This window comes from Echinops telfairi, unplaced genomic scaffold, assembly GCF_000313985.2.
Source record: "Echinops telfairi isolate 266 unplaced genomic scaffold, ASM31398v2 ScPeMD7_7406;HRSCAF=8444, whole genome shotgun sequence".
In the NCBI taxonomy this organism is placed as follows: domain Eukaryota; kingdom Metazoa; phylum Chordata; class Mammalia; order Afrosoricida; family Tenrecidae; genus Echinops; species Echinops telfairi.
Window position 1 is genome coordinate 1,561,790 of NW_022111306.1, and position 24,366 is coordinate 1,586,155.

Here is a 24,366-nt window from a genome sequence, read left to right on the forward strand (position 1 = left end):
GTGGAGACTGATTCTCTTTAATTCCCATTTCTTCTTCAGTGATCAGTTGATGTTATAAATTGAACAGTTCTGGGAAATATTTAACAGTAGCATTCTGAAATTGGTAGGAGTTGATTTCTTATCAATGTATCATTATTTAACCTGGCATGCTCAATGTCTTTTATTTTCCCATGGAATTTTGTCCTCTCACAGGCAGTTACAGACTAATTTAGTGCCTTCTATTCGAATTCTTACCTCTTTCAAAAATCATCCTCTTGTTATTTAGCATATGCACACGTAGAACCACAGACATCCATTTAACTGTGTCTACATACACAATCTGGTTGCACGGATTGTATTCTTTGAGTTGTACAAGATTCTGCCCCTTCTATTCTGAGGTGTTCCTCCCTCATTACTATAAATTCATGCCCCCCTCCCTCATATTTCCTAGTTAATCTTTTTAGTTGGTATTTTCAATTTGATCCCACATAGTAGATGTTCAAATACAGACAGTCTAGATTAGTTAAGCTAAATTATTGTTTGATTTTAAAAATATCTCAGAGCATATTTTTCATGTATGATTTAAGTTGCCTCTGGTACTTCGAACCTGAAGCTACAGTTTGCATTGTGTGATGAGAATAGCCAGCCTGTTTAATCGGGTCTGTCCAGTTCTGTCACATGTGTAGTCTTGCTTCAAGCGCCTCTGTAATTTGGGTTTCCTGTGACTAACCAACACACTACTACAGCTAAATTAAGAATGGTTTCTCCCACTCAGATTTTTATAGCTCCCTCCTACATTTGTTACTAAGAAAAAAATTAGCCAAATATCACATCTTGAGTCACAAGGTATGTGTCTCATTAGAAGTCCTAGGATTTCAAAAAAAACTTTAGGGTGAATCCATACATTAAATCCTCCCCAAGCTTTATCAGCCTGAAAAAAAGTTAAAATCACCTTTTCAGCTTTTGAGTTTTGAACAAAAAGGTTTGCTTTCCCAAGATCTATACATAATTGGCATAAAGTTCATTGTAACCAGTCGCAGAGGAGAGGGGAATTTAGTGAGACTCGTGGCCAGGCCCTTTGTTGAATGGATGAAAACACTGGGTTCCTGAGGGGCCAGAGGTTTTGTGTAAAGTCCTTGGATGGCCGAGTTGGAATCAGAATGATGGTCTTCAGCCCAGTCCAAGCCCTTTCCCGCTACTTTAATACTTCATGGACTCCACCTTCCTTTCCAATTTTTTGCTATATTAAGTACCACACCTTAACCAAGGAGAGAAATGCAAGGCGTGTGCCCCTTTAGATGTTTTATTTCCCAACAATGTCTTGTCTGCTTGGTTGTTGTGGAAATGTTGATCAATGAAAATGTAACCAAATTTGCTTCCTGTTGTGAAAAATTCGGTTTTTTGAAACCTAAATTGGGAAATGTGATCAAAACTTATAAATGATTATCAAATTGAATCAAGGAATAAAGAAAACTCACTTTCAAAATGAATAACTGCTGAAGTATCAACTTGAAAATAAATTTGTTAGTTTAAAAAATAAAACTATTTTTTCTACTTCTCAGAATTAAATTCTTTAAACTGTGCATCTTATTGAAATACTTTGGGTAGAATAAAGAATCTGGTGGTTTAAGAGAAAGAATAGCCCGTATCTAAGTACTTGCTTAATATTGATAAGCTTGTTAGTTAGCAAAGAAGTCCTTCCCCTCTAATTAATACTTCCAAAGTTATGAGAGCAGAATAAGCCTCCTGCAATGACTTTAGTGGACAGGTAATGTGCTAATGGGTTCGTTCTTCCTTAGGTCCGAATTTACTATCATCTATCTATCACCTATCTATCTATCTATCTATCATCTATCTATCTAACTATCTATCACCTATCTATGGATCTGGCACACAGAAGTTAATAAAGCAACCAAAACCTGACTCATTGCCGTTAAATCAATTCTGATTTATAGAAACTCAATAGGATTATAAAAGGAACATCAAAAGGGTTATGGAAGTTTTCCATGATTTTTTCATCCCATTTGTCCACGAACTTTATGAAGCCCCTTGATGGAAACTACTTTGACATCAGTACTGAAGCACTGGACCGGAAAGCTTCAGAGCTTAGACTCAGGGAACATTTAGGTCAATTTACAAAAGACAGTCCTAAAGATAATATTCTCAATCCTACTCTGGTGAGTGGCATCTGGGGTCTTTGGGTGACCATCTTAGAAGCCACTGTTTGCTCTTTTCCTGCCTGGAACAAAGGAGAACAATGAACCTTTCCCTGACATCTCTGGTTCTCAACCCTCCTAATGCCGTGGCCCTTTAATTCTGTTCCTCATGTTGTGGTGACCCCCCCCAACCATACAATTATTTTCGTTGCTATTTCATAACTGTAATTTTGCTACAGTTATGAATCGTAATGTAAATATCTGATATGCAGGATGTATTTTCATTGTTACAAATTGAACATAACTAAATATAATTAAAGCATAGTGATTAATCACAAAACAATATGTAAGTATATATTGTGAAATATTTATGTGTTTTCTGAAGGTCTTAGGCGACGCCTCTGAAAAGGTCATTCAACCTTCAAAGGGGTCGCTACCCACAGGTTGAGAACCACTGCTTTAACAGCTTATCTCCCAAAGAAGTTACCAAAAAACACTGCCATCAAGAGGATCCTGCCTGACTCAAAGGAACTTTACATAGGGATTCCAAAATTGTGAATCTTTACAGGCACTAATATTCTTATGTTTTTCTTGAGGAACAACTGGTAGTTTTGAATCAATGACCTTTTAATTAGTAAGTAGTCTACTGTCTTGTCCACCAGGGCACGATACTTTTTGTAGAAATGCTGAAGGATTATCAGAAGGTAATATTTCAATTACATCTCTAGAATAGGCAGATAATAATGTAGCGAGGCAGTTTTGTTTTAAGGTTACTAAAATAAGCTCATCATTATATATTACATGACATAATTGTGATGGAAAATCAGGTTATGAAATTAGAACTGATACATTCTTGTTAATTGAGAAATGTTTGGAGAATCACATAAATGTACTGACTTTTCTTATTTAAAAAAATTTTTTTTTTAATTTTATCTTTTTAAAATCATTGTATTGGGGGCTCATACAACTCTTGTCACAATCCATACTTACATCCACTGTGTCGAGCACATTTGTACATTTGTTGCCACCATCATTTTCAAAACATTTTCTTTCTACTTGAGCCCTTGGTATCAGCTCCTCATTTTCCCCCCACTTCCTCCCTCATGAAACCTTGATAATTAAAAAAAATTTTTTTTCATGTGTTACATTGACTGATAATCTCCCTTCACCCACTTTTCTGTGGTCTGCCCCCCACCTTCGGTTTTTCCTTTGTCCCCCCACCTTCCGCTTCCCTTCCTGGTATTGCTACTCTCAATATCACTCCTGAGGGGTTTATCTGTCCTGGATTCCCTGTGTTTCCAGCTCTTATCTGTACCTGTCTACATGCTCTGGTCTAGCAGGATTTGTAAGGTAGAATTGGGGTCATGACAATTGAGGGAGAGGGGAGAGGAAGCATTAAAGACTAGAGGAAGGTTGTATGTTTCATCGGTGCTATACTGCACCCTGACTGGCCCATCTCTTCCTTGTGACCCTTCTGTAAGGGGATGTTCAATTGTCTACAGATGAGCTTTAGGTCTCTACTCCGTACTCCCCCTCATTCACAATGATACGAGTTTTTTGTTCTGGTTCTTTGATGCCTGATACCTGATCCCATCGACACCTCATGATCACAGACTTGTGTGTTTCTTCCTTCTGGACTTTGTTGCTTCTCAGCTAGATGGACGATTGTTTATCTTCAAGTCTTCAAGGCCCCAGTTGCTGATAGCTGGGCACCATCAGCTTTCTTCACCACATTTGCTTATGCACTCATTTTTTCTTCAGCAATCGTGTCGGGAAGGTGAGCATCACAGAATGCCGGATTATTAGAACAAAGTGTTCTTACATTGAGGGAGAATTTGAGAATTGTCCACCTACTACCTTAATACTAAACCTATAAAGATATGCACATAGATCTATTTCCCTATCATCATATATAAATATATTTACATATGTACATGCCTGTATTTAGACCTCTATAAATGTCCTTGCCTCCTATTTCTTTCCTCTATTTCCATTTACTTTCCTCTTGTCCCACTCTCATGCTCAGCATTCATTTGGGTTTCAGTAACTCCTCTCCATTCTCTTATCTTTCATCAAACCCTACCAGGCATCCTACGCCCTCCTGGCCATCAATTTTAAATAACGGATTGTTCCTTGTCCCTGGCTTTGTTAACACCCACTTCCTTTCTCCCCCTCTCCTGTGAACCCTAGGAACTGTCTGCCCCACTGTTTTCTCCTTTGGATTGTTTATCCCGCCTATCTTATCTAGATAGACATGCAGACACTATAATAGGCACACACACACACACAAAATATAGCAAAACAAAACAACAAATGAAAATGAACCAATAACAAAATAAGAAAACAACAGCAACAAAAATAAGAAAAGCCTATAAATAGATCAAGGTCTATTTGTTGACCTTTAGGAGTGTTTTCTGGTCAAGTCTGATAGGTCCCATGCCCTGGCCCCACAGTCTATTTTGGGTATTCTCCAGGGACTTCATTGCTTTGCTCCCCTTGCTGTTCTGTTGCACGCCCTTAGTGTTTCGTCTCAGTGTGGTGGGGTCAGATCAGGCACAATTCCCTCACTGTGTCCCCAGTATTGGTCCCCATAGTGCTATGGGTCAGTGAGGAAAGTCGTGTCTTATAGTGGGACTGGCCCTATAGTCCTCTCTGTGCTTTGGCTGCTCTGAGCAGGAATATCATCTTCAGGACTTGGTGGGCCAGGATGTGTTCCACTCTCACTTCCTCCCCCTTCATTTGCTCCTGTGTGTTCTGATCAGAGGTATCCCTCTCTCTGAGCTGTAGCTTCAGTGCTGTCCTCTGAAGTGAATTCTTCTGGGGGAGGTGCGGGGGGTGTCCACATAGTTGGGATTGTAGCCAGCCCCACAGACCTCTCTACTGGTTCCCTGCTTCATGCCGGTATGTTGCATTCACGTCTTGGCACACTGGGTTGAAGTCTGGTGAGGGTGTATAAATTCTTAACGTGTAGATTTGTTGGGGTAATCAGATGAGAAATTTTTGAAAAGATGTAACAGAACCTTGTGCAGAGTTGAATTCAATAAAATTATATAATAAAAATGATTGTAATATAAATATCCAACATAAAATCAAGCAAGGAAATCATGATAATGGTTAGGATCAAGCAGGTAGTGGTAGCAAGCTCTCAATTTCTCTTGTATTCCTCAGAATGTTTTAACATGTTTCAGTGAAGGTACATTAAAGTTAAAATTCATAATATAATTATTTCCCCCTTGTCAAGCTAGTGTCTATTAAATTTTTGACTGTAATTAAATATCTGAGCCTGTAAAAAGCTGTGATTGCTGAGTAGATCAAAAGGGAAAGTGTACAATTGATCAATGTTGAGTAAGACATGAAGGTCATTTAATCTATGTTGTGTTCAGGCATACATGATTAGTAACAATTATGAAATTTCTAAGAGCGATCTTCAAGGCAAATGAAAATGGATAGTTAGAAGTAAAATGCCTGAAAATGGACTCTAGCTTCTTTGAAAGAAAATATGAAAATCAAATTTAGAAAACAAATAATAAAACCAACACTGGTACAACTCAGCTAACATCTAAAGCGAGGCTGTCGTTAGGTAGAATCACTGCAGTTACCGGCAGGTTCCTCTATAGCGCAAGAGGACTGAACACAGTGAATCAGATAGCTGGCCCATACATGCTATAGATGCATTGGGAATATTATCTTTAATGCCCTTTTTCTTACTGGGGAGTCACTGGGTGGAGGCAGAAGATTAAGGTGCTCACCAATAACCAAAAGTTTGCGATTTGAGTTCACTTAGAGTTGTACCAAAAGAAAGGACTTAGTGATAGATATGCCACTGAAAAATCAGCCATCAAAAACCCCATGAAGCCCAGTTCTCTGATCTATACGAGGCTTCTATAGTCTTTTCCTCCTAGGTGCATTCTAAGCTTCCACCCCATCAATGCACATTCTCCACTGCTGTTGACTCCATTCTGACTCTTTGTGACCCTCTCAGGCAGAGCAGAAATGATTTAAAAATTATACAAGGAATGTAAATTTAGATAAAATAAAATTATATAAGAAAAATTAATTATTGTCATATAAAATTTCCATTCAATATAAAATCAAGCTAGGAAAACATGATAATGATTAAGATCAGGCACGTCGTGGTGGCAACTCTCAATATCTCTTTCATTCCTCAGATTATATTAACATGTCGTTTTCTAGGCGGTCCTCTGTAGAGACACACTCTCTAGGGCGGCTATCATCTGAGGGCACCAGGTTGGCACATCTCTCTCCCTCTGAGCGCCTGGTGGACTGACACCACCAACTTTTCAGTTAGCCACCCCATGCGCAACTATTGCACCAGGACCCCTTTCATTCAAATTAGCTTCTCTGATTTTCCAGTAAAATTTCTCTACTCAATTAGGTCTATCAGCCACCATGTTTCTTGCTCACTCCTAATGGGTTCTCTTTGTACATGTTTCTGTTGGCCTCCCTTCTACCTGTCTAACCATTATAGACTTCTGTTATTCTACATTCTTAGCTTACTCCCGTCCCTTAGGGCCTTCTCTCCTTCCCTGTGGCATTTCTTGTCTCTTCCAGACATTTAATAGACACATAATTAATTTCGGATCCTAGAATGTGATTCTTCCAGGAACTAGGGTTCCAATTCACACCTGCACAGGTTCATCCCGAACAGAATGTATTTAAACACTTCTGTGTGACCAATTACTTGATGGCGGTAGACAAGCTTTCCCCATAACACGCTCGTCTTAGTCTTGTTAGGGCGCCTTCAAAGTGGGAGCAATGAAAGCGATGGCTTCGGGAAGGATCTACTGGACCAGTTAAATTCAAGGCCAAGAGGTCAGTTTAGGAGGTTGTGGCAACTGTTTTGTGGGGACGTAAAATGGGTAATTGTGATAGATGTTTTGTAAGTGCGCAAAACAATCACGGAGATTTGTTGTGAAGACGGTGTTTTTGGTTTTGTTTAGCTGCTGCTGCTGTGTTTTAAAAGGAGAACTAGGTGGGTGAGAAAAGTTCAAAGAATGTTTTTTTCATCATGACTGTGCACCTGCTCATTGTTCATGGAAGGGAAAAGCTGTCCTAGGAGAATTCCATTGGGAAGTTTTACCCCATCTACTCAACAGTCCTGATTTTGACCCTTCAGAATTCTTTTGGTTCCCTAAATTCAAGGAACAATTAAAAGGAACAGAATTGAAGTTGCCCAAAGATAGCCAAACTGCCATCTGGGGCACAGTATGAAGTCCCCCAAAGATGGCCAAACTGCCATCTGGGACAGCATTCTCCAGGGAAGGCGTGGAGAGACAGAAACACCACATGGAAAAGTGTACGATGTTTACTTGCCAGTAAGATTCTAGACAGGAGAGGTAGAAATTCTTGCCACATGTTTAATTAACTCTTATCAAATTATTTTTTTTAATCTGACAATTGTCTCTCAAAAGCCTGGGTATATGCTATTGCATGTTTCTTTTATTTAGTTCCCGAAGTTCTAACATTTAAAAAAAAAAATGTGTCAGCAGCCTATGATACATACGCTTTCTCTCAGAATCTGGAAATGAGAATCTTCTTGCATATTAATAGAACTAATTAAATAATCCGAAATGGACATTTCATACTTGCTTTGCTTCTTCTTTTCTCTACACTTCCCTCCATCCTCTCTTCTCTCTGTTCCCCCTTTTACAGGTTTTTAATTGTTCACCTACCTGTAATCGGTACTATTCTAGGCTTTTAATATGTCTAAACTCCTTAGTTTCTCTGTTTTTCACATAGCTCCAACAAGTTATATCCCATATGAAATAGAAACCATAATAGCACACAAGGCTATGGAAGTATTAAAGGAGACCATGCTGCTCACTGCACATGTAATCTATAAAGTACAATCATGTACTTCTTGTAAACCTTCTTGTCTCAATTGCCTTTTACTTAAATGATAACTGAATATAGCTTGCTACCTAGTTGTGGGAATGGGATATATTATTTTTCTCTGTTATTTCAAAACTTCAGATGGATTTTTATTTGTATCACCTAACAATAATAAGTATTTTAAATTTGGGCATAAGGGATGCCACCAGATCATCTAGTAAAATCAAATGCTGTGTACTGAGTGTGAGGATAAAATTATAGATGCATCTGCTAGAGATATGCCTGTAGATGTGGCATGCTGCTGTCTTTTTAAATACTGTATTGGCTTTTAAATTCTCTTCTGAGGTGTTGAATTTGAGGGAGTTGGAGGATTTGGGCTTTCAGACTTTTCAACAGACTTCACAATCAGAGCAGACTCAGAAAAAGATCTTGAAAAGAAGACCTTTAAGTCTTAGAAGAGTGATTGGAAATGTCTTCATTGGACTCTGCTTTTGTGTCACATCCTAGGAGCAATAAAGAATTCAGGCTGCTGCTAGTCACCCTTTCTATGGGAAGATGCAACATTTGAGAAACAGCTATTCTAGGATATATATATCTATATATATCTATCTGCGTTCATTGAATTCTTCTGCTCACAGTCACATCCAATCATCTCATTTCTCTCTAAGCTGTCACATCCATAAAAGCTGCACTTTCTGACATCTTCTATGTTCATCTATAAAGCATTTAATCCCAAAAGATGAGATGTCTTCTTATTTTGCTTTAAAAAAACTACAAACTGGTGATTTATGGAAAGCATCTGCAACGTGCTGTTATTGGCAAAATTTCATCATGTTGATAAATGAAATAAAATGGCTTCATAAGTAACAAAAGATTACTAAGATTCAGGAAAAGAATGCACGCTGGAAATCCTACATATGTGTCTTTTCTCTTCTCTGCCATACATTCTATGGATATCTGGGGCAAGGGCCTTGGTGGCCCAAAGGCTAAGCTTTTTGACTGCTAAGTGAAGGGCTGGCAGTTCAAACCTCTTCTGTGACCGTGGGAGAAACACCTGATGTGCTCCTATAAAGATTAACGCCCAGGCTCCCCTATGAGGCAGGCAGTCCTACTCAATCACATAGGGTGGCTATGAGTCAGAGCAGACTTCCTGGCTACTAACAACAACAAGAACATGCCTGGGTGGTTTCCCTCTCCTATCAGAAAGCCAGTTTTCTCTTTTGTAAGACTGGAATTATATAGTAAAAGGATTCAATTATACAAAGAATTGCAAGAGACCAGTATGTTGTAGACACTTAGCTTATGATACTTTGTATTCTAACTAATTTTCATGAAAACGTCTCATATTTTAAAATTGATTATTTGAAAAAGTTCCTGTAGTTTTTATATTTAGCAAGCATTAATAGTGGTGCTTGTACAAAATGAGGGGTTTTGAATTTGTTGTACTTTAGACATCTTTCCAAAAAATCTAATCAAAGAAAATGTAAGACATTAGGATCTTTGTTTTTCTCTGTCCGAGTCTGACAATCTAACACCGTCTTCTAGAGACAAAAAATCCATCAGGTTCTGTGAGCACTCAAGCCTGCCTCAGGACTCATTGTAAAATGATGGCGTGAGGCCTCCCCTAACTTCCCAGGAATGATGAGAATTACCATGAAGGTCAGCCCAAAATTGATCCCTGTGAGTTGGAAAGTCTCTTCTTGCCAATGTTTCCACTTTCCCCCATCTACTTTTCCATTTCTTTCCCAAACAGTTACCAGCTGCCTTTCTCATGGTCCTTTCTACATCTCTGCTAAGTTCGGTAATTCTTTGCAATGTCCATAGAGAACTCACAGGGCATCCTTAAAGCTGTTTACTAAAGAAGTAACAGAGTACAAGTCAGGATTGGGATCAGGATTAAGAAACAGGTGGGCAAATTCTGCAGCCTTTTCTGCAGAGAAAAACACATTCCTTACTCCTGGAGTGCTGGACAGCTCTCTCAAATCCTCTAGGACGGTCATGCAAGTGAGCGGACTCTCTCTCAGACTGACTGCTCAGCACAGGCCTCCTCTTTGTCCCCTCATGACAGACTTTCTTTAAGCCCTCTCCACTGCAAACTGACCTAGCTCACAGGTAGTGTAGCAGATTTTGTCAACTCTCTTAGCTGAATTCCTAGTGAGAAGTTTCTGCCATCACCACCATATGCAAAAAAATGTGAATATATGCATTTATTTTCTGATAGGCAAGGCCAATCGCTTTTATAAGACACTCAGAGTCTATTCATCAAAAGTTGTTAAGAATACTACTTCTTTAGTGTTTCAAATTTTTAAATTGCCTAGAATTTCAGAATCTAACAATCTAAATGGCCTATGATACAAACTATAAACATGAGACTAGTCTCTCATTGACAATTTTTGTGATTTGTCCAAAATCTTACCAAGGACACTTCCTTCCTTCCATTAAGAAATCTGGTTTCTGAAAACCTATGTGAAAGTACATTTCATTCACTCACTCACTCACTCACTCGCTGTCACTGGTTAAATTCCAACTCACAGCAACTCGACTTCTGTCAAAATAATTTTTACATGTACAGTCCATGAGATCTATCCTAAATATATATTAATTGCATGATAAACATGGTCTTTTCCTAAAAAGAATCTAGAAGAGATGAAATACGTAGTAAATAACTATCAGTCACAGTTTAAAGTGGCCCTGACATAGGGAAGCATAAATTGACAGATAAGAAAGGAGACATTTATTCCAGTATGTTGGCAATGTCCTTGAGCTTGTATGACTAGGGAGAGAAGACTAGGAAAATCGACAGAGAGGGTTCTGTAAACTCAAAGAAACACATTAGCAAATCCTTAGTATGATAAGGAGGAGACCAATGACTTCACTAGTTGGATACTGACTGGTCTTAGACACGCCTACTCATGGTTCAGATGATGTTGGGAAGTTTGTAGTTTGACTGTCGATATTTATTTATTGTGGAACTAAAGATACGCAGCTTCTTTTCTCCTTTGACACTGTGATACAATATAAATGTGGAATTTTATAATCCACAGATATTTCCTTCAAAAGATTACCTTTGTCTTATGAAATGTGTCATTTGCTTGAGCATGGAAAGACATAAACTGATGTTTAGGAAGTATATCATGTCGTGTCACGGAATTGCTGGCTAATGTATGGTGACTGTCTTTAGCGCTCTTTTAAAGCTCTTTAACCATGCCGCAGGGAATTTGGAATAAGTGCCTAGCCACACCTACTTCTCCCTGGAAATTAGTTATCTGAAATTACCAGTTTAAAAAGACTAATTAAAATCAGACTAGTCAATCGATGGAGTCAGGTGGAGGGGAGCCTTAGAATACAATAAACCACCTTACATTTTCACCACTGATTTTCAAATGATTTATTTCTTAAATAATCATTCAACATAGCAAAAGATAATCCAGCATAGAACTACAAAAACTCTCCAAATGAAGTTTATTTACCACACACACTCATATACTCCTTGGGATAGGGTGTGAAGAACTTCTAAGTCATTGTCTCCAGTGACCAATTAATTGTCTCATAGGAATCAAAATGTTCTCCCTAGCTACTAAGGTTGCTAAGACAATAGTTGTGCATTGGATCCTATAGGTGGGCTTTTATCAGAGTAGGAACAGAGCCTTCACCCCAAAACTCAACCTATAAGAGTTAAGGGAGAAAAGAGACAGCATGCATGTCTCCGTGGAAATGGGGGACACCGTGCTATGAAAGTTCAGGGTTTTTATATTTAGTAAATTCTAATATCTTAATCATAGCTATAATTAGTAACAGTGTTGTCACTGTTATCTTCACCTAACTAGATATAAGCTTAAATGTTCAAAGTAACTTCCAGTGGTTATTTTTCTCAGTTTGCCAGTACTCATTTGCATGTGAGAGAATGATAATACTTGAATTTGTATGTCCAACAAAGGTTATAAAAATCAAGTTCCTATCTTTTCACACATAGTTCTAAATCAAATTTTATAGACTGAACCATTATTGGTTAAAATGTAGCTGGTTAACAATTAGAAATTCACATTGGGATTGCAATATGCAATGTGTGAATAACAATATTACCAGTTTCTGTTAATTAATTTTTAATGAGAGCCTAGGGATGTGAACAAAAGGTTAAGATTCAATTTGCTTATAATAAATATAAGTTCTGGTTAGGCCGAAACAAGGGAACTTCAAAAAGATCATGGAAAAATATCATTATCTTATAATTCCATTTTTGCACAAACTTTTTAAAGCCCCTTTGTATACGCAAATGTGGAAAACATATTTTCCCTAGAGAATTCACAGAGAATCATAAGTTAATTCAAGACTTACTTTCCATTATCCCTGGTGTGTATTTATAAAGTCCTTCCCTTTACTTATCTTTGTTATTAATTGATGAAAACATTTTATTAAATTTTGATTGGTTGCATAAGTGGACAGGAGTGATGGTGTGGGCAGAAGAAAGCAGTTGGAGTTTCAAGCTGTCTTTTGTTCATTTAGGGCTCAGTCTCTGTAAGAACTTTTTCCTCCTAAGAAACTGTCTTGAAATAGCTCAGAATGATTGGGCCATCAATTACAAGAACCTGATGTGTTTAGAGTGTATGAGAATGACCCACTTTTACTGTGAAGGATTTTGTGAGTGATCTCAGTTCACAAAGAGCTATCTATTGGAATCCATTAGTCATTCCTCATATAAATCCATGAATGATGCCAGGATATTTTCACTATTTACTGTTGATCAGAAGAAATTGAATGAAGCCAAAATTGAATGAAGCCAAAATTCTGAACCGAATCTCCACCACTGCATTGATCCCAACTCATGGTGCTGCTATTGTACGGAGTACACTGCCCCATAACGTTCCCAGGGTTGTAATCTTGGTGGAAGCAGATTGGCACATCTTTCTCCCAAACCACCGATCTTTTAGCTAGCAGCGGAGACCTTCGCCACTATGCTGCCAAGACTCCTGCAAAAAGGAGAATGTAGTGTTTATCATCTTAGTAGCACAGTTAGAGAATGCTTTCAGAGTGCATGATGTTTCCCATCCAAAGCTTGGCTTCCTAAGCTAACGTCTTTCCTTTCAATAGTTTCTATAAAAAATACATGCGTTAAAAATAATTAATTATATTTCTCCCGTCCGTTGCTATGGCAATGGCACTTCCTTCAGCGTCCAGTGTTCCCTCATGCCCTTTTGAATTAATTCAGCACACAAGAGATCAATTTTAGAAGTAAAGTCTTTTGGATGTAAGTGTCGAGTGTTATTACATGGATTTTGTGATGTCCAGATGAGACTCTCTGTGGACTTATGGAGGGACCATGGCTTTGTCATTATGCCTGGATGGTAAAGGCTGCTCTTACACTGGGTGCCCATTTCTTTCTATGAAATAGTAGAAGGTCCTATTTGAGAGAACCCGGTGGAGGCTCAAAGTAAGAATAATGTACATAAAATGCTCAGAATTCTGTTTTCACAATTACACACCCATCCAAAAAAAAAGGATTCAGCATCTAAGGATTCCTATTCTTCTGCTTAATTATCTCCTAAATCTTTTTTTATGAATATACTTAAGTGGAAAAATAAAGTTAAAATAATTTCATTCAAAAGATTTCTATGTCTTTTAAAACAAAGATTATTCTACCAGCACTTGATGAGAGTCAATGATGGACACAGACTGTTCTAGAAGATAAGCCCCTTTCTGCAGCGGTTAGGTTTTTCAAAGAGTTGTCTGTAATTGCACTGATATTTGAAGTAGCATGTATTAAGAGAGACAAACGCAAAGAATTTCAAATGTGCTTATGTATTTATTCAAAATGGTTGATTCATTTTAAAGATTACTAAATCAAGAAATTAGTAAAATGTAATTCTTTAGGATAAAAAAAAATTGAGCCCAGTGGCACAACAAATAAGTGCTCAGCTGCTAACTGGCATGTGGGCAGTTTGATCCCAGTCAGTAGCTCCTCAGGGAAAAGATCTAGAGATCCTCTCTCATGAGGAGTACCGCCCAGAAACCGTACGGGGCTGCTTCGACTCTGTCGCTTGGGTTCACTAAGCTGGAAATCGTTTCCCTACTAAACAAGGACCATAATATCATAAGAGAAAAGAAACATAATCAATTAAATAGGTCATTGTATTGCTGCTCTTTTTGGTTGGCCATTTAGATTTATTCATCCAACTCTGTCCTTCATTGACATAAGATGAAATCCAGCTACTTACATGCAGGTAACTAAGTAACGGGATCCGCCCCTTGTGTTCACTCAAAGTTCACATAAAGAAGCAGTTTGGCCTTTTTGTAGGATTTTAGAAGCTGATCATCGTCTTCATAAGACTATTTTCTTCCAGTTTAATGTCTACGGAGGAGGACGTCAGGAGGAACAGGGATGCTGGTTGTTAGTGAGGGACAGTGAGAATGGGCTGGAATTCACAAATCTGAGCTACAATTCATAAGGAAGGATTGATACATCCACAATGACAGCCTAATTGAAAACACACATACACCAAAAGCCACAAATGCTGGAGAGGGTGTGGAGAGATTGAAATTCTCATCCACTACTGATGGCTCTGTCAATACGCGCAACCACTGTGCAAAGTGGTATGGCATTACCCCCAAACAATTGGGATTATTATTACTACTCACTGCCATCAAGTCGATGCTGACTCAGTGACACTACAGGGCAGGGTAGAATTGCGCCTTGAAGTTCTGAGACTGGAACTCTCTAAGGGAGTAGGAAGCCCAGTCTTTCTCCTGCAGATCAGCATGTGGTTTTGACCTGGTGACCTTCTGGATTGCAGCCTAACGAGTAACAACTATACCACCAGATCTCCTGGGAATAGAAATTCCCTAGGATGCAGCAACACCTCTGCTGGGCATATACTCTAAAGAAGTGAGTGACACCGCACCAACAGACATACAAATGCCCATGTTCATCTCAGCAGTATTCACAATAGCAAGAAGTGGCGAACAGCCTAAAAGCTCATCAGTAGAGGCGTGGATAAAGAAACCTTGGCACATACACAATGGAATCGATAAAGAACACTGACAAAACCCCGAAGCACTTCACGGTATAGATGTACCTGGAGAATACTATGCTGAGTGAAGGTAGTCAATCACCAAAGGATAAACATTGAATGAGATCACTAGTATAAGATTAAAAATCAGGATGACATCTTGCATATGAAATAGAACAGAATTTGGAGGTTACCAGGGGAGAGAAGGCAAGAGTGGAAAAATGAAGCAGCGAATTAGAAGGATGACAGGTATAGACTCGGGTATAAAGGAGGACAGAGGCCCATGGGAGGGGGAGGAGAAATCAGGGGAGGGAGTAGGAGGCATAAAATAGAGAGTGGGTGCTGATGAGAGGTTGGAATTCGTAAACGCAGAGAGGAGTGTCTGCATAAGCACCACCACCCCCTTTTAACCAAAAATTCATTTAGAAAAAGAGGAACTACAAATCTGGCTAGACCAGACATGTACACTGGTACAGATAAAAGCTCGCAGAGCAGGGAATGCAGGACAGACAAACCCTTCAGGACCAGTAATGGAAGTAGCGATACTAGGAAGGTAAGGGAAGGGGGAGGGGGAGTAAGGGGGAACTGATCACAATGATCGACGTATGGCCCGCTCCCAGGGGGATGGACAACAAAAAAAGTGGGTGAAGGAGACAGCCGTCAGAGTAAGACATGAAAAAAAAAATTAGACATGATCAAGGGTTCATGGATGGAGGGAAAAAATGATGAGCTGATACCAAGGGCTCATGTAGAAAGAGAATGTTTTGAAAAAGATGATGGCAACATATGTACAGATGTACTTGACACAATGGATCTATATCTATATAGATAGATGGATTGTGATAAGAGCTGTAAGAGCCCCCAATAAAATAAAATAAAAAACTAGGAAGAGCTGAACCCCCTGTCAGTTCTTCATGTCTATACCTTGATCACATGGCTCCTACAGAAGCTGGAGCTAAACACCCACACCTGACCCAGGAGTCAGTGATGCTGAAGGACCGTCAAAGAGAAGGTGTGGCGATACTGGGAAGGTAGAGAGAGGGTGGGTTGGAAAGGGGGAACTGATTACAAGGATCTACATGTTACCTCCTCCCTGGGGGGTGGACAACAGAAAAGTGGGTGAAGGGAGACGTCGGGCAGGGCAAGATATGACAAAATAATGTATAAATTGTCAAGGGTTCATGAAGGAGGGGGTAGTGAGGAGGGAGGGGGAAAATGAGGAGCTGATGCCATGGGCTTAGGTGGAGAACAGATGCTTTGATGATGATGAGGGCAATGAATGTACAAACGTGCTTTACACAATTGATGCATGTATGGATCGTGATAAGAGTTATATGAGCCCCTCATAAAATGAGTAAAAAAGAAAGAGAAGGTGGAGTAGTTGCGGGTTTGGCTGTTGCCTCAGGTTGGAGGTGATGAGCAGATCACCCCTAACAGGTGTAAGCTACAGCACGTCTGCTTCTTTTCATCTGCCCTCCCATGATCCCATTGCAATCTCTGTGGCGGTCCACCCTAACTAGATAACACACTGCTGGGAAGGGTTGGTCAAGCTAAACAAGTTGACACTACAAAGTCATCACAAGTTTAAGATTTAACTTATTCCCTTAAACTTTCACAGATATAATATATATATATATAATGATCCAATACCTCAAATGTCTTGCAATTGATCTGGCTTTACAGCTATTAGAACTAGAAACAATGTAAATTGAAATGTGGCATCACTTTTGTCGAAGAAAACAATTACCTAAAGAAGAATAATCATGCGATATTTGTCCTTTTGTGAATCACTCGTTTCACCGGGCATGTTTTCAAGGTTCATAAAGTTGTAGCATGTATCAGAAGTTCTTTTCTCTTTATGGCTGAGTACTACCCCATTGTATATATATTCAACACATTAACAAATGCAAGGTTGATAGGTGGCTACCAGGGTCCAGAGGAAGGGGGAAGATGGAGTCATTGTTTAGGAAGCATTAACCATTTGCTTTTGGAGGTGGAAACTTTGGCAACAGGTTATGCCAGTGATTGACTAAAATGATTAGTGTAGTTGATGTCACTGAATTGTAAGTGTAGTAAATGTAACAAATGTACATATAACAAACCACTACTAAATGTAAAAAATACTAATTTGGCAAATATTGTATTATATGCTACTACAATAGGGCAATTCTTTAATGATCAAAAAATCAATATATTGATTTTAAACAATAAGAGCCATGTTAATAAGAGCAAGATCCTCAAGTTTTGACACTAGGAAGAATTTGCTGGTTCTGTAAGTTTGTAGTTGGGCAAACGAAACCTCCATCTCCACATTAAAACAATAATAGAGGGCAGTAAAAGGGACTACTGGTCTATCGCTTGGGCGTGAATGAAGGTAAGTTGAGATAATACATGTAATGCTCTTAGTATAGTGCTTGCACCATAGTAATTGCTTACTAAATGATAATTATTGGCAGATTTCTCATTTTAGAAACAAATGTATGCTTTTGTTTATAAATACAATGATTGAGAGCTTAGACTCTCTTTTGTTCAAACGAACTCCTGACTGCACTTTGCCAAAAGGTGGCTGATTATAGAGATGCTAAGTTGCATTTGTGATAGAGCACTGATTTGTCAAGTCTAAGACTTTTAAATCCAGAGTGCTGAAACGAGCTTGCTGCTCTCACTCATTCGCTTCAGGGCTGATTTCTTTCAAATCCAGTAAAAGCAGAAGAAAGCACGTGGTCAGTGGTGAAGCAGGTCGAAGCTCCTCCGTCTAGAGAGAAAGCTGCTCTTTCCTTGTTGTTGTCCTTCCCGTGCAAAGCAGCTTTATTTGCAGATGGCCAAGGGCCTGAAGCCAAATAATAACCAAATGCAATTAGTAGGAAAATGGGTGGAATTTTCTTATGTAAGACTGACTTTTCTTCACTCCTGGGGCTGCTGGAATCAAAATTGTTTGTAGTAGGAAGTAATAAAACCAAAGGAAATTATTCTGAGTCTACTATTACCGTGAGTGAAAGAGGCAATTTGTAATCTACAGTGGGTTAGTTTTACCTGACGTCTGAAGAAAAAGGAAAAAAAAGAAGTTGTGCTTGTTAAGGCCTTTTAAGCCAGAAGACCCAACTCACACCCCTCTTCTTTCCATCCACTCCGATTCTAGGACAGAAATTCCACTTTGGGGAAACAAATCTTAACATGTTGCTAGGAAAGAAATAGATTCACTACAGCTGATGCCTGCTTGAAAGGACTCTGAGGGCACAGGGCTCTGCTGTTTGTGGGGACAGCGTTGTGAGAGGAGGATTTTCCCCTACCTTCTCCAAAACTGTCAGCGGGCATTACTAAAGAAATATTTAAACATAAAGAATGCCGCTGTTGTTGTAAAGTGCCTTTGAGTGTGTTCCAACCCGTCGTGACCCTGTGTACACAGAAGGAAACACTGCCCAGAGCGGTGCCATGCCCACAACTGTTCCTGTGTCTGAGCCCATCAATGCAGTCGCTGGGTCAGTTCGTTTTGTCAAAGGTCTTCCTCTTTTTCACTGCCTGATGCTTTACCAAGCATGATGTCCTTCTACAGGGACTGGTCTTTCTTAACAACATGTGCAAAGTGCATGAGATGACGTCTCACCATCCTGGAATCTAAGGACCTTTCTGTCTGTATTTCTCCCAAGACAAAATAACTGTGTCCTTTCTGCAGTCCATGGTACTTTCAGTATACTTCTTCAGCCCCACGGTTCAAATGCATCGATTCTTCTTCAGTCTTCTGTATTCAATATCCAACTGTCACATGCATGTGAAGCAGTTTCAAATACCATGGCTGGGGCCATGTGCGCCTCAGTCCTCAAAGTAACATTCTTGCTTTTCAATATGTTAAAGAGGTCCCATGAAGCAGATTTAGCCAGTACAATGCATCATTTGATCTCTTGACTGCTCCTCACTTGAGCGTTGATTGTAAATCCAAGCAAGACAAACCCTTGACACTTTCCATCTTTTCTCCATTTACTGTGATGTTGCCTACTGGTCCAATTGTGAAGGTTTTGGTTTTCTTTACATTGCGTTGCAATCCACACTGACGGCTACAATCCTTGATCTTCATCAGCAAGTGCTTCAAGTTCTCACTTTCAGCAAGCAAGGTGTGTCACCTCTATCACTGGTTGCTAATAAGCTTTCCTCCAGTCCCGATGCTGCATTCGTCTTCATATAATCTAGTTCTCTGATTATTTGCTCAGCATACAGATGAATAGGTATGAGAAAGGGATGCCACCTGATGCTCACCTTTCCTGATTTAAATCATGCAATTTGCCTTTCTTCTGTTTGCACAACTGCCTCTTGTTCCATGTACAGATTCCTCATGAGGACAACATAGTGTTTCGGGCTTCCCATTCTTATCAAGGTTATCCATAGTTGCTGTGGTCCACACAGTCAAATGCCTTATCATAGTCAATAAATCACACTTAAACATTTTTCTGGTATTCTCTGCTTTCAGCAAATATATATATCTGACATCTGCAATGATATCTCTTTCTTCCATATCCTTCTCCAGGGACTAGTCTCTTCTGATAACATGTCCAAAGTATGTGTCCAAAGTACAAGGAGATTGGTGCTCATATAATTCCAGCCAATGCAGGCCCCCAAATCCCACATATCTTATCTCTTTATATAGGCTGTAAAGCTTTATACTGTTCAGTTGTTTTTGCCTTTGTTTCATTTTTATTTGTGTTTTACTCTCAGGCTGAACTGTATACGCTCTACAACTGGGCCTTGTAGCCTTTAAACTGTTCTCAGACCTTGTATTCTGAGGTGGGTCCTGGGTAAAGTATATATATATATATTTAAAATTTCCTACCTAATTCTATTATTTCTCCTGGTTTGAGAATCAGGATTCTTATTAATTTGGGTTTCATCCTTTTAAAAGACTATAAAATTAAGCAGGCCACAAAAATCCACTTTTGACTAAATGTCCTCATATTTAAAACAGGAACGATAGCGTCTGCTTTTCATTAAATAGAATAGTGAATAAACATCTAGAGAATATGCATATTTTGTTTTAGACATTATAAAAGGGAAAAATAAGTCCTAGGATCTGCTCTGAAGGGCTTTCTAGAAAGAAACTTTAGAAAAAATGACAGATATGAACAACAAGTTTATTTAGGAGTTTTGACCCCACCTTTCTCTGGAAAGCAGATTCGAACTCTTCATGCATTGATTAGCAAACCACACGGTTGTGGTGAGCAGTCTCCCTTTAATTGAATCTCCAATTACACTACCCTCTCTACAGAATGTCCTCATCTAGTGTATGCAAAATTCTACTCACTGAAACTATTATTAATTTCACACCCTCTCTTCTCTAACCTCCGCCACCACCTCACCCAACTTTCAGTTATTGACTTGGCTTATTATTTTATAGAGAAAAATTGAAGCAATTAAGTGGAGCCACATTGTTTTCCTAATACCAAGTCTGTCAATTTACCTCTTTACCCACATTCATACCCATTTATTCTACCTTGCTTCCTGTTATATTTGATCTTGCTCATGCCTTACAATTCTTCCTATAGTCTCAAGTTGGATGAACTTTTATAATTATTTCCTCTCTCGGCTGCACCAATGATTTATTCCTGCCTGCCAGAAAGGGGTGTCTTTCCCATCCATAAGCATGCCCTAAGAGTACACACCTTGAGCACCCTATATTGAAGAAGCAAGGCCTCTCAGGAGCCTGCGTTCACTTCCTCCTCTCCTCTGTAAAGATCTTTTTCACAAAGATCTGGATGGCTGCCCCAAATGCCTCAGCCCCCATTTTTCATGCAGCCTAATAAGTCTTTCGTCCCCATCCGTTTGCCTATTCCTACGCTCCTCACCTCCTCTCCATCCCTCCCCTCCCTTCCCCTGCCCTCTTTGAGTGTGTGTGTGTGTGTGTGTGTGTGTGTGTGTGTTTCTGACAATGTGGCTGTCCTCCTACACAACCAATGGCTTGTTTTGGGGCTCCCTTGCTGATTGTTCCTCTTTTGAATGTTGACTCTCTTTGAAGGTAGTACTATGTCCTCTTTTGAACATCAGCTGAACTCCGATGACATTTTCTCTGACCCTGTGGTTTTGAGTACATCCGTAAGTGAAGAGCCACCAAGTGTACAAGTCCATTTCTCTCTTATCTCCTGTGCTCTCTTGCCACAAACCTGCCCTTGATCCTCCTTGTGTCTTCCTCACTTCAGTTAACAAAGCCACCACTCATCTCGTCTTTCAATTCGAATACTTTCAAAGCTAAAACCTGAAGATCATTCTCATTTCCCTCCTTGTCTTTGCCCTACCATGTCAACTCCATCAGAAAGTACTGTCAGGAATACCTGAAGACCTCCCACTTGAAGTTCAGTCTGACCACTCTCAACATCATCAGGTGACCTCTCAGTTCCACCCACTCTTATCTCGATGTGGGCAGTGCACCCACTTCTAAGCGCTTTCTTGCTACTATCTTTGTTGCTGTTATTAAGGACCAGTGATTGGGTTCTGACCCATAGCAACCCATGTACAGCGAAGCACTGGCCAGATCCGTGCCATCCTCACACCTGTTCTCCTGTTCGAGCCCATTGTTGTGCTTGCTGGGTCAATCCATCTTGTCGAGAGCCTTCCTCTTTTTGATTGCCCTTCTGCTTTATCAGTCAGGATGTCCTTCTGTAGGACTGGTCAATCCTGACAGCATGCCAATTTTTGTGAGACAGAATCTCAACATTCTTGCCTCTACGGATGTCTTAGAAAAAGTACAGCTATCACATTTGACTTCCTATAATCGATTCCCCACAGAGGATCTGATGTATTTAGAAAACAAACTAAAAATCAGTTTACATTGCTCAGTTTGATGACTCTTATTGCAATTTCAATATAATCCATTCTCCTTTCAAATAAACCAAAGTATAGTGGGAGGGTGGGGGCTACTTTTTCAAAAATTGGGAATATTTGAATGAGCATTTGAAAATACTAAGGGATTATCATGAGCTTGTCTTAAAATTCTATACTCTAGCAGCCCACCGATCTCACAATACATAAAAGGAGGCAGGTGGAGGAGAAACGTGGATGAAGGTGGTGGCCAAACAATGATCGTTCATGCATGAGGATTTATTCTATTAACTTTTCTACCTTTCTACATAGTGGCTTGAAAATTTTCGTAGTATAAATATTTTTAAAATAGCAGCTAAACATATCCCAGTTCTTTCTGCTGGCCTTCAAAGTACTGGATGAGTGTACACTGCCTTCTTCCTTAATTCTTATTCCATTCTTCTGTTTACTACTTGGCCACACACATCTTCTCTTTGCAGTCTCTGTTCCTCCTGCTTGCTGCACTCTTTGCCAGGCTGACATCTTTAGGGATGACTGACCCCTCCCTACTCCCACTTTCATCCGCTCTGTTAAAAAACAAAGCACATCTCTTTGTCTACATGTTTAGTACTTGTCTTCCTCAACTAGAATATAAGGGGCATGAAGTAGGGATCTTGCATCTAAACAGTGCACAGTGAGTAGTCAATAAATACTTGTATGTAAATCAGGTTGGTTATATGATTTAATCCCATTTTAAAGATGAAGAAACTAACGGTGCAAAAGATATTAAATGATTTTATCAGTGTCACAAATATTAAGAGGCCAAACTGGGAAGTGAGTACATGTTTTCCTGACTTTGGGGTGGGTGGCAGACTGGTTACTTTGGGGGCTGCATAGTTGGCACCTTGAAGCCACCAGCCGCTCTCCCTGGCAGAGGGACAAGGCTTTCTACTTCCATAAAGCGTCGCAGTCTTGGAAACCCAGAGGGCAGTTCTACCCTGTCTGACAGGGTCTCTGAGTTGGAATTCACTTGATAGTGATAGTGAGTCTGGTTTTGTTATTTTACTTCTGGCAGATTAATCGTGGACTGGAAACACAATCTCCCACTCAAAAAACTACAAAGGTATTTCTTTTGGGGAAAATATTCTGTGGCTTTAGTTACATTCTCAAAAGAATTGTTGAGGCTCCAAAGGTTGAAAATAATTATATCTTTGGTTTCTAAGAGAGGTATCTTACAACGTTTGAGGCTCCACACAGTTTAAAGTGCCAGCTGATGAAATCATTACATCAACTAATCCTAAAAATCAACATGCATGAAAAATTAAATAATAACATTTTTGTATTTTTGATACCTCTTTTTTAGGCCATTGGACGTCCATTTATGCCTCCGTACTGGTCTCTGGGATTTCATCTGAGTCGATGGGGCTATAATAACATAGAAGTGATGCGAAAAACAGTTGAACGTTTGAAACAGTTTAATATCCCTCATGTAAGTGTATCTCGACCTCTGTGATGTCAATTGAAGGTAGCAAAGACATGAGAAAGTTTAGTGATGATATTTTAACATGAAATGCATATGCACACACATTTATAAAGATATTTGTACATATTGCAAAACAGGCACAAAATTGGCATAGTTTTGTTTTTTGTACTCTCAATTAATTTGGGGTCTTTTTTGACCTAGTGGCTAATCTGAAACTCACACCAGTATTTACGTTTTAAGTTAACTAGAGTCATTTATTAGCTGCTCATGGTTCTTTGATAACATGTGTCTAATGTCTGAGGTACTCTCTGGATTGCTCCTTTGCACAGGACGTTCAGTATGGGGACATTGACTCCATGGAACGCCAGTTGGACTTCACGTATGATAAAACGAACTTCGCCGGTCTGCCTGAGTTTGTCAAGGCACTGAAAAGAGATGGGATACGTTATGTCATTATTTTGGTAAATTTCATTTAAAAATCAAACAACATATTTTAGTTTGAAGTTTTTGAGCATTTCTAAAAATATATTATAATTAATGTATCAAAAGTAGAACTTCCAGTGCTATCACATTTTGGAGGAACATGGTTTTATTAAAGGAAAATAAATTATAAGAAGTGTTAAGTTATTCAAATGATACAGCAATGTCATAACAAGTGATGGGGGAATTCATTAAAATTTCTAAGCTCCAGTGTTCTTTCTTAAAAAAATAAAATGACTCTTAGATAGAAGGATAGAAGGAAAAATATGTTTTTCGGCAGATGACCCTATTTGTAAAGATTTGAAGACCAGGCCATAAAATCCTAAATGAAGAATAAGAATAAATTAGCTAGTAAGCAAATGCAGTCATTGTTAGGCTGAAAGAAGCCATTTACGACTATGTTTAGGAATACGAATGTGACTATACGTTTGCAATTGCATGCTTATCTCACTGCATATATCATTTACAACTTTATAAAATAATTTCATTTCTATTTTAATGTGTGACAGAAAATATCTCTGTATTATTCTTATTTAGTATATGACTTAATGATGTTTGAGGTTTATGGTGAAAGAGGGTGTGTGTGTGTGTGTGTGTGTGTGTGTGTGTGTAAATTAGTGGTTTATTTTAA

The 24,366-nt window shown here is 39.1% G+C and overlaps 1 protein-coding gene across 1 annotated transcript in view; it reads left to right on the plus strand.

Annotated features, from left to right (window-relative positions):
• LOC101648013 (maltase-glucoamylase, intestinal-like) overlaps positions 1–24,366 on the plus strand; it is a 138,240-nt gene that overhangs the window by 44,126 nt on the left and 69,748 nt on the right. The window contains exons 6-7 of the mRNA XM_030887342.2: positions 23,136–23,261; positions 23,585–23,716. Of these exons, the coding sequence (XP_030743202.2) occupies positions 23,136–23,261; positions 23,585–23,716 (258 nt within the window). The remainder of the gene's footprint in view (positions 1–23,135; positions 23,262–23,584; positions 23,717–24,366) is intronic.